This window comes from Solea solea, chromosome 7 (genome assembly GCF_958295425.1).
Source record: "Solea solea chromosome 7, fSolSol10.1, whole genome shotgun sequence".
Taxonomy (NCBI): domain Eukaryota; kingdom Metazoa; phylum Chordata; class Actinopteri; order Pleuronectiformes; family Soleidae; genus Solea; species Solea solea.
Window position 1 is genome coordinate 22,377,500 of NC_081140.1, and position 17,012 is coordinate 22,394,511.

At 43.3% G+C, this 17,012-nt stretch overlaps 1 protein-coding gene across 13 annotated transcripts in view; it reads left to right on the top strand.

The window, feature by feature from the left end:
* tenm4 (teneurin transmembrane protein 4) overlaps positions 1 to 16,601 on the top strand; it is a 171,693-nt gene extending 155,092 nt beyond the window's left edge. For all 13 annotated transcript variants that reach the window (XM_058634905.1, XM_058634906.1, XM_058634908.1 and 10 more), the window contains 4 exons: positions 1,550 to 1,846; positions 2,855 to 4,469; positions 6,973 to 7,115; positions 13,054 to 16,601. In XM_058634905.1, coding sequence (XP_058490888.1) covers positions 1,550 to 1,846; positions 2,855 to 4,469; positions 6,973 to 7,115; positions 13,054 to 13,812 — 2,814 coding nt within the window. In that variant the 3' untranslated portion in view covers positions 13,813 to 16,601. The remainder of the gene's footprint in view (positions 1 to 1,549; positions 1,847 to 2,854; positions 4,470 to 6,972; positions 7,116 to 13,053) is intronic.
* The last annotated feature ends 411 nt before the right edge of the window (positions 16,602 to 17,012 follow it).

A 17,012-nucleotide genomic window follows, 5' to 3' on the forward strand; every position in this document is an offset into this window, starting at 1 on the left:
TTTGGCGAACCACATCCTGTGAGGAGGAACCTTCGCTCTCTCTCTAAAACCTTATTTTCTTTCGGGATCAGTCTCTGCACTATATTTCTGGACAGGTAGAAGACCTGTGCTGCCGATGACTCATCTCTGAGAACTTAGTTTTAAAAGTTCTCTGGTAGTAATGTCACCTATGTCCTACAGAACTAGGGTCTGACTTCTTATGCTCCTCTCCAACCATTCTCCTCATGAATCTGTTGCCTTTAGTGAAAGGTAATCCTCTCAATTAGGTATCAGTGGCCTTAATTGCCTCTAGTGTAATTGTCTCTTCACACATGAGAGACCTAAGCATTCTTTCCTCAGTGTGAAATTGAAAAAGTGTGGCTTCTTGACGAACGCACTGTGACCTCCTCCCACAGATTGTGTCTGGAAGTAGGCCAGACGCAGCTTTTTGAACTGCGCTTTATGCTGTTTTTAAACCCAGCCAAAGGTAACACACCTGGAGATAAACTGTATTTTGTAATGAGAAAATAACATTCAAAGTGGTAGTATTAAAGCTAGGGTTGGTTCATTTGTTTCTTATTTCCTGAAATCCTCTATGCATCTATTGATCATCAATAGATAGCTGTGGTCCCTTTAAAACAATAAATACAACTAATAATTTCATTTAATCTGCACACACGATACCTGTATTCCAGGAGGATGTGACTCTTCACATGTGACCCACCACTGAAGCAGAGGTGATTCCACACCTACAGACCCTAGATTTAAAGGACCTTTTGGACCACTTATTCTAATATCTGCTAGATTTCAACGCTGAGTGTATGGAGATATGCTCTGACCTCCAACGTTAGGTCTTTCTCCTCTCCTTGATCCGACTTGTTTTCCCCTACCTCGCCTCTTCTCCCACTGGCTGCAGACTGGGTAACGTGATGGTGTGGTTGATTGTTTGGACTGCTGCACAGCAGCTGCTGCCCAAATAAATCAAAGGCATTGTGTTCTTCTCTGAGCTGACCTGGACACAGCCATAAAGATTACACTCCTCTGCTCTGATCAGAGTGGAGCCAAGGGTCACTGTGTGCAGACTCATACATTCAAAAGAGCCAAACAGTATGAAGTGTCATTTCAACAATTTTCAGAGTCATACTGCAGAGGAATTGATTTTTTTTTCTCCCCTCTTTTCCAATTTACAGAAATGGCTAAATAAAATGAGAGTCATCTGCATCTGGTAATTCTTTTCAGTGAGCAGTGAAAATGAATTTAATGATCAATATAGTGCTAATGTTTTGTGCATGAATAGGCACACTAATACTGCTGAATCTTTACACAAACAAAGAAATATGGTAATTCTTATAATTTTATCACTTCAGTGGCTCCTGCAGTCTTGAGATACAGCTCTTGTGCTGTAATTAAAAGCTCCAGAAAGAGAGAGGAATTCACATTGTGATTAGGGCTCCCCTCACAAGGTCCCACCTTGGAAGTGCAGCCATATCAAGCTTCCAAATATGTTTATTCCTTCTAAGTGGAAGTGTTGTCAAACTCTCTCGTTTTTTTTTTTCGTCGCCTTCTCTAGGTTCATAACAGGAACTTACTGTCATTGGACTTTGATCGCATCACCAGAACAGAAAAGGTCTATGACGACCACAGGAAGTTCACGCTGCGGATCCACTACGACCACGCAGGGCGACCCACTCTGTGGGCACCAAGCAGCCGTCTGAATGGAGTCAACGTCACATACTCCCCCGGTGGTCACGTGGCGGGCATACAGAGAGGAACCATGTCCGTTCGCATGGAGTACGACCAGAACGGCAGGATCACCTCCCAGATATTTGCTGATGGTAAATCTTGGAGCTACACATACCTGGAGAAGGTACGAATGGTTGGCGGGTAACAATGATCAAATGGTTTAAGGATATAAGATTTCAGGGTCATGTTGTACCATTAAATTGTTGAAGTGTATTTTGTGCAAGAGTCTTTTAGGCTGGAGTTAAAAGTTAACTTGTTACACTCAAGCAGTGTTTGTGCTGCGTTATCAGTCTGTAGCACATATATCAGCAGAAATGTAATTAAAACTGTCTGGCAACAGAGTTCAACCTGAAATAGGGGAAATGTCACATTCCTGCTTACTAATTGAAGACAAGTTTATTGGGGAAATAGTGAAGTCCTGTGATTCTTCACCCCATGTGTGTGATATGAAAATGGCAGCCAGTCATTTTCTCTATAGTGAGTAAGTGAAGTAACAGGCAAATTCTGAGACGTTGGCACCCTGTGGCGATAGCCAGGGAATGGATTTAACAACATAATTTATTCGTCCGAGAAGGACACAAACAAGTTCAGTTCTCTCAGACTGTTCAAATCAAAAGGTTTAAGGAAAATGAAGCCGCAGCATGTTTGTGAAATCATCACTTAAGGAAAGTCGTAATGTCAGAGGAATATCAACAACTGTGCTTTCAAGATGGAAATTAGATTTGGGGTGACTCAAGACTTGAATGCATAATATGGTATTTCTTTTGACATTCTGTTCATCCTCTTTCTGTGTACAAGCCTAGTGTTTGGTACACTCACAGCCTACTACACTTAAGCTGCTTTCAGATGTGCACTAAAGACTGGACATTTTCCAGAAATAGTCAAAGGCTTGTATATAAAAAGACGCTGCCCCTCGCCTGGATGTTTTTGATAGCTGAACACATCTCTGACCCAGACAATCTCCTGCTGTTTCACATGTGAACGGCAAAGTTGATATAATATCCAGACCCAATTTTCTGGACAATTTCCAGAGATTTTTTTTTAAGATTAGAATTGATTCAACCAAATAATTTATGAAAGAATCCTACCCTGTATTGAATTGACCCAAAGAGTATTTGTTTTGTCTTTACAGTCCATGGTACTACTGCTCTACAGCCAGAGGCAGTACATCTTTGAATTTGACAAGAATGACCGCCTCTCCTCTGTGACGATGCCCAACGTGGCACGGCAGACCCTGGAAACCTTCCGCTCCATCGGCTACTACAGGAACACCTACCGGCCCCCTGAGGGAAACGCTTCAGTGCTGCAGGACTACAGCGAGGACGGTGAGCTGCTGCAGACCACCTACCTGGGCACTGGTCGCCGGGTCATCTACAAATACGGCAAGCTGTCCAAACTGCTGGAGATCCTCTACGACACCACACGCATTGGTTTCTCCTACGACGAGGTGGCAGGGATGCTTAAGACAGTCAACCTCCAGAGTGAAGGCTTTACGTGCACCATCCGCTACCGTCAGATCGGCCCGCTGATTGACAGGCAGATTTTCCGATTCAGTGAGGAGGGCATGGTGAACGCCAGATTTGACTACGTCTACGACAACAGCTTCCGAGTCACGAGTATGCAGGCTGTCATCAATGAAACCCCGCTGCCAATCGACTTGTACCGCTACGACGACGTGTCTGGTAAGACAGAGCAGTTTGGCAAATTTGGGGTGATCTATTACGACATCAATCAAATCATCACCACAGCAGTGATGACCCACACCAAGCACTTTGATGCCTACGGCCGAGTGAAGGAGGTACAATATGAGATCTTTCGCTCGCTCATGTACTGGATGATGGTGCAGTACGACAACATGGGCCGAGTTGTGACCAAGGAGCTCAAGGTGGGGCCTTACGCCAACACCACAAGGTACACGTATGAGTATGACGCAGATGGTCAACTCCAGGTCGTCTCCATCAATGACAAGCCTCTGTGGAGGTACAGTTACGACCTAAATGGTAACTTGCACCTCCTCAGCCCTGGAAACAGTGCACGCCTGACTCCGCTACGCTATGATATCAGAGACCGCATTACTCGCTTGGGAGATGTCCAGTACAGAATGGACGAGGACGGCTTCCTCAAGCAGCGGGGAAATGAATACTTTGAGTACAACTCTGCTGGCCTGCTGATCAAAGTGTACAATAAAGTTATCAGCTGGAGCATCAAATACCGCTACGACGGCTTGGGCAGGAGGGTGTCGAGCAGAAGCAGCATGGGCCACCACCTGCAGTTCTTCTATGCTGATTTATCCAATCCCACTCGAGTCACACATATGTACAACCACTCCAGCTCTGAGATCACTTCGCTGTACTATGACCTGCAGGGGCACCTGTTTGCCATGGAGCTGAGCAGCGGGGATGAGTTTTATGTGGCCTGTGACAACATAGGCACCCCTCTGGCTGTGTTCAGTGGCTCAGGCCTCATGATCAAACAGGTTCTCCACACAGCATTTGGAGAGGTGTACCTTGACACTAACCCCAGCTTCCAGCTGATAATTGGCTACCTGGGAGGTCTGTATGAGCCCCTCAGCAGACTGGTGCACATGGGGAGACGGGACTACGATGTCCTTGCTGGCCGCTGGACAACACCAGACCACGAGATCTGGAAACGGCTCAACAGCAACCACATTGTGCCGTTTAACTTATACATGTTCAAGAACAACAATCCTCTCACCAACAGTAAGGAGATAAAGTGCTACATGACAGGTAAGCGTCTATCATGTTTTTTTGTCTTCTTTTTTTTCTTTTTATTAAGGGAAGCTCCACAAAAATATCACCCAACTGACTTTGCAGAGGATGGAAGCTTGGCAACTCAGAGTCAGGAGAGGAAAAAAAAGAATCAGTGTGTTGGTATCAAAATAATTCTCAAACCGTGGCTTCCATTCTCTGCAAAGCAGCAAGCAAGAAACTTGTCAAGGCTACATTTCAAGCTTTTAGGCAGTGTCTCGGTGCTATGTTTTGTATTCAAAGGCTGGATTTTCTGTCTAACATTGTTAACTCAGAAAAGTAGGAGGCATGTCCGAAATTATCAGCGATAGAAACGTCTGAAACTGCAGTTCAGTTGCAGACATGTGCTTTAGTCCGGGTGTTCTCTGGAGATTATCTGGAAGGGTTTGTGTGTGAGAATGCAAATGTCCACAAAAGTTGTTCTGGTCATTCTTGGGAACTTCTCCAGCCAGCAGCCAATGAAATCTCTGCATAGTGTTCAAGTGATCCCACATGAGAATGCAGCAGGAGAAGCCAGTGGGCTTCGGTTGTTCTGCATGCGTGACGAGGCACCTCCCCTCACCTGGACAATCTCTCGCTGCATTCTTCATTGTGTGAATGGTAAATTCAAAAGGCCGTTCAAACCCAATTCTCTGAACATTAACTGGACTTCATGTCTAAAACAGTTTAAAACAGCTTTGAGTGAAAACTTTGGGTAGAGGTCCAGTTCATAATGGCTTTAAAACGTAAATTGTTTGCTTTTCCTTTCCTTAGAATCCGCCTTTAATCGGTACTTTAGGCAAGGGCCTTGCTTTGTGGAGGTTGACATCTTGTGTCAATGTGTTTCTGCGATAGCCTGAACGGACAATGCTTATGTCACCCTTTCGAATTTGGAAAATTTTTATGGAAAACGAAGAAAACTGGCTTCAGCAAAGATGAAGACGAAGCTAAATTTAGTTTGCTTTTTAACTCTAAACAACAGGCCACAAATGTATGCGCCAACCTTGTCAGAATTAAAATTTTACAATTCAAATGCAGTGAGCCAGAGAGGTTTTTAATAGCTCCCTCATTGGGACATTGAGGTTGTTTTCTGCTCCTGTGTGTGTGTGTGTGTGTGTGTGTGTGTATATGTGCACACACACACACACACACACTCTCTGAAAGTGCTCAATGGGAACAATGGCGTGCAGCAAAGCCCCCCCCTCTGTTGTTCAACATACAGATCTTTTCCCAGAAATATCACATGGTCCTCCTGTGTTGCTTTGTGGTCGGGAGGAGGTAAATGGCAGTGAAAGAGCCTCCACAGAAGGAGGAGGAGAGCACAATAGGTCCATAGAAACATCAGCCAGGGCCGGCCATATCAACCTCTTTGGCAGGAAGCTAAACGGCATTGTGTGGGATACTCACTGAATGCTAATACTACCACAGCCTCGGACAGATCTCATTCACAAAATGTGATGCATTAGATTTCCACCCTCGGAATGATGCTAGCCGTGAATTAATACGTTTTTAAACCGGCAGTTATCCCTCATTCATTTACCTGTGGACAGGGAAAATGGCCTTTTTTTGTTGTTCAGGTACGCTCTCTGAACAACAAAGCTATTTAGCTATCAGCCTCACAGAACAGGCGTTCAGCTTCACTGTCGGCTATTAGAAGCTGACTGTGATAAGAATAATAAGCAGACTGTTACTGTAGATATACTGTAGTGGCTTTCTCTCAATTGGGATTGATGGGGCTGACATTTCCTTTCCTTTGACGAAATGACTTGGGGTCCTCTCATTGTCCTCAAACAAATTCTTAATTAAAAAAGCTTTGTCAGGTGCAACAGTGTGGCTGTGACAATCTTGCCCCCCAAGTGTCACAGCCATGATTCAGCTGTCCGTAGTAAACAGATTGAAACGGCCGTAGAACAAACGTCTCGGAATTAACGGGCTTTGCGGCGAGTCATGTCTGCATTTGTGACTTTCAGAATGAATGACAGTTCATCTCAGGGAATGACAGCAGCACCCACAAACACCACACTGGCGGCTTGCTATTAGATGACCCACATTAAAATGAGTTTGAATCCCACACGGATCCCTTTTCCTCTTTTCTAGCATCTCATTAGAGAAGAAATTATTGCAAAAGAACCTGCTGAGTCTGAGAAATGTCTCGGGCCGCTTTGAAATGACATCAAATTACAGCATATAATTATCAGCTCAGCAGATACTCCCAGAGTTCACTTGGCGTTTCCAGGGCCCCAGCTGTGTGTCATTACTGTGGCACCTGCAGGAGTGGACATGAATCATTGTCTCAATCTCGAGTGTTTATTATAGCCTGTCCACTTTCACAAACAAATCAAGTGCATAGACCCACTGCAGAGTATATTAGGGAGGCAGCGACTTGACTTCAGGATCTCATCTGTTAAAATGGAACAAATCAAATCTTAGCATTCAATGTGCAATCAATGGTTTTACCGTTGTGGTTAATCTTTTAACTCTTTTTTTAATCCCTCCCCTGTAGATGTGAACAGCTGGTTAGTGACCTTCGGCTTCCAGTTGTACAACGTCATCCCCGGCTATCGAAAACCCAACACGGAGACCATGGAGCCATCTTACGAGTTAGTCAAAACACAGATCAAGACGCAGGAGTGGGATAGCACCAAGGTAAACCGGTCGCGCTCACCGTTCCTACTGTTAGCCTCATCATAGATGACTGTCTTACCTGTCTGCCTCTCCCTTGCCTTTCTTTTCTTCTGCCTCTCCCTTGCCTTTCTTTTCTTCTGCAAGATGATTAGCAAATAAGCACACTCTATGACACCAGGCTCCCACAGGAGCTGCCAGCTATCAGGCCCAAACACAGACCAGTGAGCCAGGACCCCAAGACCTCATCTTGGGGAATGGGGTCAGGCTAAACAGCTCTTGTAATTGCCCTGCCATTAGGGAAATTCACTCTCAATTCCCTCCACCACTGGCCATTGATTTCATCTCAGTCTTACACTGTTAGCCAAGGTCTGAGAAGTAGTAGACATGCTCTGATTCCCGCGTTTATCAGCCCTTTTAAAGTTACCTCCAACTCACCTGAATTATTGAAGAGGCCAGCGTTGTTGTGTTGAGGTTTGGTTACAGTGCGACGAGCGAGTGCCACCCATCAGGAGGTGAGATTCATGTTGAGTGACACCCACTGGGGGATTTGTCATTATATAAAACATGTTCTCCTGTATTGATAAGCCTAAAAGCCTATGTGATGGAACAATGCAAGGTTATCTCACTCTCTGACCTCTAATCTGACCAATAAACCATACTTAGCTGGAAAGCCAGCCACACGTATTAAAGAGCGAAAGGCTGTTAAAAAACAAACAAAGGAAAACAATAGTAGAAATCCCACTTATGTCATTTCGCTTAGATGCTTTGGGAGGGTAACCATCAAACCCCACCCCCAGGGACGGACTTCTGTGTGCCGCTTGTGCCTCAGGGTCCTCAGAGAATCTCTGAACTCACCCAAGGTACCGATCTACAAAGGAGCAGCAACAAAGAAAATATCTAATTCAATCCAAAGACATCCCAACTATTTCCATTTCAAATATGTGAGGGCGAGAGAGATGCTGTAAGAGGGAATAGCATTGTGCAGTAGATTAGAAAGAATAAATGCAGCCCTCGTTTTTCTCTACACACACACACACACACACACACACACACACACAGATGCCATTCTGACTGAACCAGATCTTGCAAATTAAGAGTATTTTCAAATATTTAACAAGAAAACTCTGCCTTTATAAAAAAAGGAAAGAAAAACAACTCAATAGCATAATTAGTCAGGACATTGCTCTATGTATCATGGGTCAGACCTAAAATCATTATCTTCTTAGTGGTAACTAGCTACAGCAAGCCAATATATCAGGCTGTGCTTCTTTTTTTATTTCACTGCACTCACTGGAAAAAATTAAAACATGTTCTAGTGTAATTGACTTGAAATCAGTGTATTTATCTAATCACACCATTTCTTTTGGACGTATTTAAAGCTGAAGATACTTGAAGTTCTATTTCCTTGCTGCATTGGCAGATCATTTACCTTGAAACAAGTCATTTTCCCCTAATAGTGGTTAAGTTTTCTTTTTATTAGAGGCATTTTTTTTGCAGTGCTCAAGATAAAAATGGCTCCTGCTAAGCAGAAATAAGATTTGCCATATATGAATAACATTGGATTTGTTTCACCCAGGAACGCTAAGAACAATTTGATGCATTTCATTTATAATGTTACAGAAAGCCTAACATGTTTTTCTCCCCAAACTCAGCCGTTTAGGGTGATGTTCTCGAACGTCCAAGACAAACTGTGATATTACTAAAAACCTCCTGTAGTGGAGGCTTTAAATAGCAAAGTTATCGTGTACATGTGAAGATTGTTTGTGAGGAGAACCTCTTCCTTCAGCACGGTGCTACAGTACTGTATATACTGTAAACCATTTCCAGGGAAAAACTCCGATAATGAGGCTTTACCCGTGAGTGAGCCGAGGCATAATATTTTTATGTGGGACTCCTGCTTCAGAAAATTGTGTGCAGAGCTGGTTAATGCCATGTTGATCCTCTGTACAGATGGCCAGAGCAGCCTAATTAAATATAACATTCTTTGGAGCATAAATAGCTTTACAACTGCACACGATGTATCCTGTACACTCTGCACTTTATTTTATAAAGGAAGAGAAGTATGCCCCCATTTCTAGCTCTTTTCATTTAAGCCTCCATTTTGTCGTGCTGCTGAATCCCCACCCAGATTGAAAAATGCCCGTGAGGGGCCAGACAGATGAGGTTTGTGCTGCACAGGGCTTGATCTCTCATCCTGGCTTATGCTGCAGGCTGATTGCACCTCATGCTATGTGAATGATGCCTCTGTGGGAGTGTCCTGGGAGGCTGTTTCACTAAAGCGGAGGACATTGCCCCCTCTCCTCCTGATGCCTTGGGGACAGCTGACCGGGTCACACTGTTGGCACGGTAAACAAACACGGAGTGGCATGGTGTGAAGTGTCCCCCCAGGCCGTTGCTTTTGAGGGGGCTTGACATCACAGCTGTCCCCCTCCCTGTCGTGTGTTTCCTCTTCATGCAGGATATGATGCGGCGTCACATCGGGGCAGATATGCTCGTCACCAGAGCCTGCTCCTCACTTCCCAACCCCACCCAGTCCAGTCCACAGCCTGCAGCCTTCTTCTGTTGGAGGCACAGAATAAGAAACTGTCAGGAGGACTTTGAATGTGACTGGTTGATAAAAAAAAACCCTCACAGCCTCTCATTTTCGGGCAATGGAATGAAGACAACCTTTTTTGTCACAGCTCAGATGTGCTGGCTCACTTCCATTTCATTTCACGACTCTAACTTTAACATCTTTATTCCTGATAGGTATTTCTTGTCAAGTAGAATTAGGAGTATTCATTTTGGTTGAGGGGAATGTGGTCCGATGCCGTAGATGCTATCCGGTCACATGACTGGGAGCACAGTGCTGCTTTAGTGGCTGCTCTCAAGATTTTTTATTTGAAGATTTTAGTCCATGTCGTTCAATGTATTATAAAATGCCATTTGTAAAATTCGTTTGTTTTTCATTTGCATTTTAATATAATATTATGCAAAATGTTAGCTAACAATAGTCGCCTGTCAGTTTTCCTATTTGGCTGGCTCAGCATTGAGGTTCAAAACACATTTGCACTCAGCGTTGGGCGGATAATGTATACACATAAATTCTTTAAACTACAAAACCGCCTTTGATACATGCTGGACAACACTGGCAGCAACATCCTTTTTCTACCCCTTTATCCTCCACATGAGGGTCCTGGGGGGCTGGAGATAATCCCTGCTGACACAAGGCTGAGGGCGGGATGCATGGACAGGTCGCCAGTCCATCACAGAGCAAACATAGAGAGGCGAACAACCATGCACTTTCAAAGTCACACCTACTGTCACTTTAGAGGGTCTAATTAACCTAATCCCCAGTCTGCATGTACACAGATAGAACTCGCGTACACATGGGAGTGTGGGGGGGAGGGTGGTGGGACATGCAAATGACTGGGATCTGAACTGGTGACCTTCTTGCTTTGTGTTAATCACACCACGGCCACGTCCTAACGCATCCCCTGCTTTATCTATGCGACTCTAAATGGACCTATCATTTACAAAGTGGACGTCATGACGACCTGACAGAAGTGATTAAGCTCATAAAGGAACATGTGAACTGACAGGAATTACGGCCTTCTCCCTGTAACCAGTGGACATCACAGAGAACACGGACTTCAAGCAATTCTGCGTCGTCTTTCTTCTTCTCCTTCCAGACCCACTAATTACGTTCATTAATTATAGAGTCTGTGATAACAAGGAGGAAAGGTCTCCTTTACCATGGGCACGCGTGATGTTAGCCTTGGCAGACGCATCAAATTTCCAAGTGCCCTTCTCGTTGCATTTATAAAAAAGAATTAGCATATTAAAAAAAAAAAAAAAAAAAAGCTACTATATATTCAGAATATACCAGAAACTGGATACACAACAGCTGTGTTATACCAATGCAAATTCTTATATTGGAGATGACTGCAGAATAAACGGGCAGAGTGTTATTGATCGGCCACACAGAATCATGAAAGGAGACTCTCTGCACCCACACACACACACACATAACAGAGCAACATTTCACATTTCGCTTCCAACGTCTGCTCTTTTAACAATAAATAATAAATAAATAAATAAAATTAAACTCTAAAAATATAGCAGACGCAGGATACTAATTATTCAGCCTTTAAGCACACGGTAACAATATGATCCGTCCCACCTCCAAACTGGTCTTTGTTCCCACAGTTCCTCTGTAAAACTGTTCACAGACTTCAGAACAGCTCTGAGCTCTGAGGGCGTCATTTTTTAGTTAATTATGCTCTGTAGCGAACAGCCAGAGATAATGAACATTTCCCACTCATTATTCTAACTGTGCAGTTCATTTTAGGCACAACAGCAACTTCTCATGTCCATCCCCTCATACTGTAAAGACGTCAGTCATTTTCTGCGGCTGGTCTGTAACGTGTCTCATTTATGGTGTTGCCTGGAAACCCGTCCATAAGGGATGATTTATATAATGCACCCTCGTTACCTACCGACTCTCGGGTTCATATTTAGCACAGCATGGTTGTCAGAAGACACTAATTTCACCCTTTTTCGAAATATCATGCTTGTCGCAAATGATCAGGGAGAGTTGCGATTGCCGAGAAACACCTCTGCCCTCACACTCGCAGCTTCAGAGCATCGTGTGTTTGTTGTTTGCGACTGATAATGGATGTGAAGCAATTACATAATAGAGAATCTAATCAGCATGAGAATCTGTATTTTTTTTTATTACAGAAATAGTGTTTAATTATCTTACCTTTCAGTCAGCTGTGTTTCGTTCTATAAAGTGTTTTAATTACAAGGAGCCTTTTTTTTTGACAATCACAAACTATTGTGATCCCACGTTATAAATTGTGATAAGAGTAAATTTATGCATAGCAAAAAGTTTCGAATTACTTTTACCATCATTTACGCACCCCCTGGAAAGTCTCCACGCCCTCCCAGAGGGGCCCGCCCCACAGTTTGAGACACTTTTTAATAAGAATGTGCAGTATAGTCTCTTATGTCCTTTTTTTCCGCCCAACCTAGACAATCTTTTTCATTTTCACCAACTATATAAACACACCTGACCAAAAAGTACTGAAAATGTTTAAAATCAGATTGAATTTGTGAAATTTGGAAATGTGTCACAGTTCAGAGTTCACGTGGCTCGTTTTTATGAACAAAAAGAAAAGAAAGACGCTCCATTTTGTGACTTCTGCACTTCAATTATTGTTACTTTATATCACTACTAAAAATGTGATATAAAATGAATCATAACTTTGACTCAATGACACATAAGAACATGAAAAAAAGGACGTCCATATAAGGTTATAGTGTATTATTACCACGGCAATGTTCCATGAGTGCACCTGCGGCACAGATCCGTGTTGCGTTATGATTACCATAGAACTAGAACGAGGTGAAATTGTTTAAAAAACAATGGCACAGACAGATGTCGCTATTTTTTTTCTCACTCAGAGATATAAGAATCTACAGCATGGCTCTCTCCTGGTCCAAGTCTGAATGGTCAGTGAGGGTGAAAGCACTACACTGTATCACGCCAGGTGCTGCAAGAGAGCAGGGAAAGATAGTCATGCTCTGTCAAAGCCCCAAATGACACGCAAGACAACACAGCTAACACACTGAGCCACAGCAGCCAGTGCACACAACAAGCACGCATGCTCATACAGCATACACTGCATTATAAACAGTCAGATACATTAACTGCTTACTGAAATGAAAATGTTTGCGGCGATAATGAAGCAGTTTGAGTGTCTCATTTTTATTTCCTGCTCAGTCCCCGTTGAGAGTAGGATAAAGATGAATTTTATAATCTCGGGCGTGAGGCAGTCAGATGGATATTTGGTGCAAGAAACAAGCAATAAAGCAATATTGTGTAAATTAATTTCCTGCGTAGGGAACAAGGTGAAATTGTATTTGAGTGAAGCTGTTGATTGTGTTTCTGAATACTGTTGTCTTTGTGTTGCAGTCTCTGCTGGGCGTCCAGTGTGAAGTTCAACGGCAGCTGAAGGCCTTTGTGAAGCTGGAGCGCTTTGGCCAGATCTACGGCGCCAAGAGTGCCGGATGTCCTCAGTCAGAGAGCAAGAAGTTCTTCGCCTCCGGCGGCTCCATCTTCGGGAAGGGGGTGAAATTCGCCATCCGAGATGGCCGCATCAGCACTGACATCATCAGCTTAGCCAACGAGGACGGGCGCCGCATGGCCGCGGTCCTGAACGACGCGTTCTACCTTGAGCACCTCCACTTCACGATCACGGGGATGGACACGCACTACTTTGTCAAGCTGGGCTCAGTGGAGGGAGACCTGTCCCTCATTGGCATGACGGTCGGTCGGCGCACGCTGGAGACCGGCGTCAACGTGACGGTGTCGCAGGTCAACACTGTTCTCAACGGCAGGACTAGGCGCATTACTGACATCCAGCTACAACACGGTGCCCTGTGCTTGAATACGCGTTACGGCGGCAGCGTGGATGAGGAGAAAGCCCGCATTCTGGAGCTGGCCCGGCAGCGAGCCGTCACCCAGGCTTGGGCGCGGGAGCGACAGAGACTGAGGGACGGAGAGGAGGGCTCGCGAACCTGGACTGAGGGAGAGAAACAGCAGCTCCTGGGCTCGGGGAAGGTGCAAGGCTACGATGGATACTACGTGGTTTCCGTCGACCAATATCCGGAGCTGGCAGACAGTGTCAACAACATTCATTTCATGAGACAGAGCGAAATGGGCCGCAGGTGACATGAACATGAGGCTCTGGAACGACAGACTCACACGTAGGACAGAGGACTTATTGCCAAAGACAGTTGTGTACATGACCACTTTTTTTTTCCTTTGACTGTCCTCAACTCGGTTTTTAATATACTGTAAAAAAAAAAAAAAAAAGAATGAAAGAAAGAAAAAAAAAGTAAAAGGAAAAAAAAAACATGGTTGCAATCAGTTGCACTGTATTAATGGAAGAGTGCCCTTCTCCTTTTGAAGATTCTTTAACAGTCTTTGCCCTTCAAGTGCGGCTGCTAGAGGATGAAAATTTGAGATGTCTGTGACTTATTTTTGTGACTCCATTTCCTCATCCCTGTTGGTGATTCTGTTCAAAGGAATCCAAGAGGAGTATTGGTAATGCATTATGTTCACTGGCTCACTGTGGTGCCAGACTTGCAGATTGTTATTCACGAGCTCGCTCAATTCTGCCTCTCTTTTTCTTTTTTTTTGCGCCTCAGCCAAGGAGATTCCTTCTCTTTTAATCACTTCTTTTTTATACTTGAAACCATCATAGCCCCAGTCATCCATAAATAATGAGAGGGAGAGAGAGATTTCTGTTGGCGGTAGAGCCCTTCATCAGAACCCTCGCTGTACTTGTCAAGGCACCTCCATTTGCGTGATGTCTTGTAATTCCTGAAGAGGAGGCTCGATGCTCATCTGTGGTCCTGACTCTCAGTGCACCCTGACTGTGCTTTGTCTCTCTGAGCTACAACGTTTCGCAAAAACTGCTTAGTCATGCTTTAAGTGTATGGTGAATCCAACAAAGGGATATGAGGTAACTTTTTTTTTTTTTTAATGTGTGTTTTTTTTCTTTCCAACTGGAATTAGCTTTTTTTTTATCAAAGTAAGAGAAAAGAACAACAGAGCAAATTGTCCTCTTTTTTTTATTTGACGGTCGTCCAATGACTCAGTTCAATGAAAAATAGCGAGGCGCTAACAAAATACTGTGGAAAATAATGTGTGTATTAAACAACGACAAGTATTTTACAGGAATGGGTTTTGTTTTTTTAGTTTTGTTTTATAAATAGTTATATGAATTAACAGTATAACAAATGTGAATTTTAAAACAAAAAAAAATGTGAACTATTGTCCCTTTTATTGTTAATTGTTGTAATTGAACAATACTTAAGGGTGTCTCAACACATGGAATAAACTATGACAGGTGGTTTAGTTAAATCAGTTACTGTGGTTTTTATTAGATCAGATCTCACATGCTTATGAAAGGCAGTGTTTTGTTTTAATCTTTGGGCTAAAGTCAGTATTCCACACCCCAACTTTTTTTTTATGGTGAACATTGCACACACACACACACACGCACTACTATGTTTTCATTTTTAAACACATTGCATCAGTGACACCTGCGATCCACGCTCCTGTCTTAGTTTGAAGACTCCGGGACAATGTTTTAGACGCTTTGGAAAGGACGAGTAACACTCTGACTCACTCAGTCACAACTTAATCATCAGCTGTGTGAACATAAATGTGTCACGTTCACCTTTGTCGTGCGTGTCATTACAGAAGTCCCTGCTCTTACTCATCGTTTGTATTTTCTGAAACCAAGCAAAGCGACTGCAGTGTCCGGGACAAACCTGCCTCCTGTTTCCACCAGCACTCGCATGCCCAGTGTACTTGAATGGTTTATGCGACATATGTTTTCAGGTGTGTGGTGCGTGCGAGTACGGACGCCACAGATTACTGCTGATGCAGAGCTGAAACACTCATCTGGACGTGGACGGAAACATAGTCGTGCGGCTGTAGCCACAGACAGCTAAAGAAAGCGGTCTCATCAGTGATACACAATACTACATTAACATACTGGCTGCCGACGTAGATGGGCTCTCGCATTGTGTTGCGTGGCGAGATGAAACACACAAATTGCCTTTGCCCTAAGGGCTGCCTGCAGGTCGGCATCTGAAGTGCATTCACTCTCCAGAACGGGGTTCTCTCTGCTCCTTCCCAATGCTGGTTGAAATGCATTAGACCTGCAGGTGCACTAGTGCCCGTTTACAGAATAAAGGTCTTCTGTCTATACTATACACGCCGAGATGGACACATTCTGGCTTTCATACATTTGTGTGTGTGTGTGTGTCCACACTGCAAAAGACAATTTCCACCTGCGTGTTCAAAAACACGCTCGATGTGAAGAAGACTCAAGACTATTTTGCAAATTGTGACATCGATTTAACTTCTGGTATTTTTTAACTATGCTGAGCCGCTGCACACAATCCACTCTCTTCATCATTTGTTGTTGTTTCTTTTCTCTCCATCAAACGTATAAACCTGCTTGTGTATGTGTGTGTATGTGTGTGTATGTGTGTGTGTGTAGGAGTGGTGGGAGCATGATTGAGTGTCTCTGTACAAACGTTAAAGCAAATAGTACACAGTTGTTTTTTGTTTTTTTTTATTATTATTTGGTTTATTCTGTCGTTGGTCGATTCAGTGACATTTTTGTTTCCAAGAAAAAAAACGAACAAAAAAAAAACTATGTATGCTCAACATAATATGAATGAAGGATATTTGCATTGTGGAATATTGCACTGAGAACTGTTGCTTCATAAGACTGTATCTTTTTCTAAAGTTTCGGACTCATTTTGAGTTTTTGGTTTGTTCTCAACACTGTGTTTTTAGCGCTTCTCTTGGACTCTGTACATATGAAGACATCAAACTAAGCTGTAAATAAAATGCAAATGTAGATACCTCTTAGAGCTACAGCAGTGATCCTGTGTAGTCTTAAGGTAGAAAAAAATAAAGGGAATATTTTGTGTTTATTTTTTGGTTTGGTTTTATATACTATTTATATTCTGCATGACACAACTCCACCAAACAAATGTTTGAAGATTTTGACTAAATCCGTTTTTTAAAAAAAACCATGGTCTTTTCCAAGCTTTAAGCAGGTACTTTTAGTGCCTGCATAACAGTTTAATCACAGCACTGAGTAGAAGTGGAAACCCAAAGGAACATTCTGTCAAGAAATGTAAGATCTCTGACCTGCCATTTATCGGCAAAACCATCACAGAGCCTCAGTGCTTTAAAAGCATAAAAAATAAAACAGTTAAACATCATGGCAAGAAAAAGGAACAATGCACTTGGTACAAATTATCCAAGATAACACAAATTCATCCCCTTTCACAATCGGTCTGTAATCCAGGCGAGGTTTAAAACTAGCAAACTGGACCTGG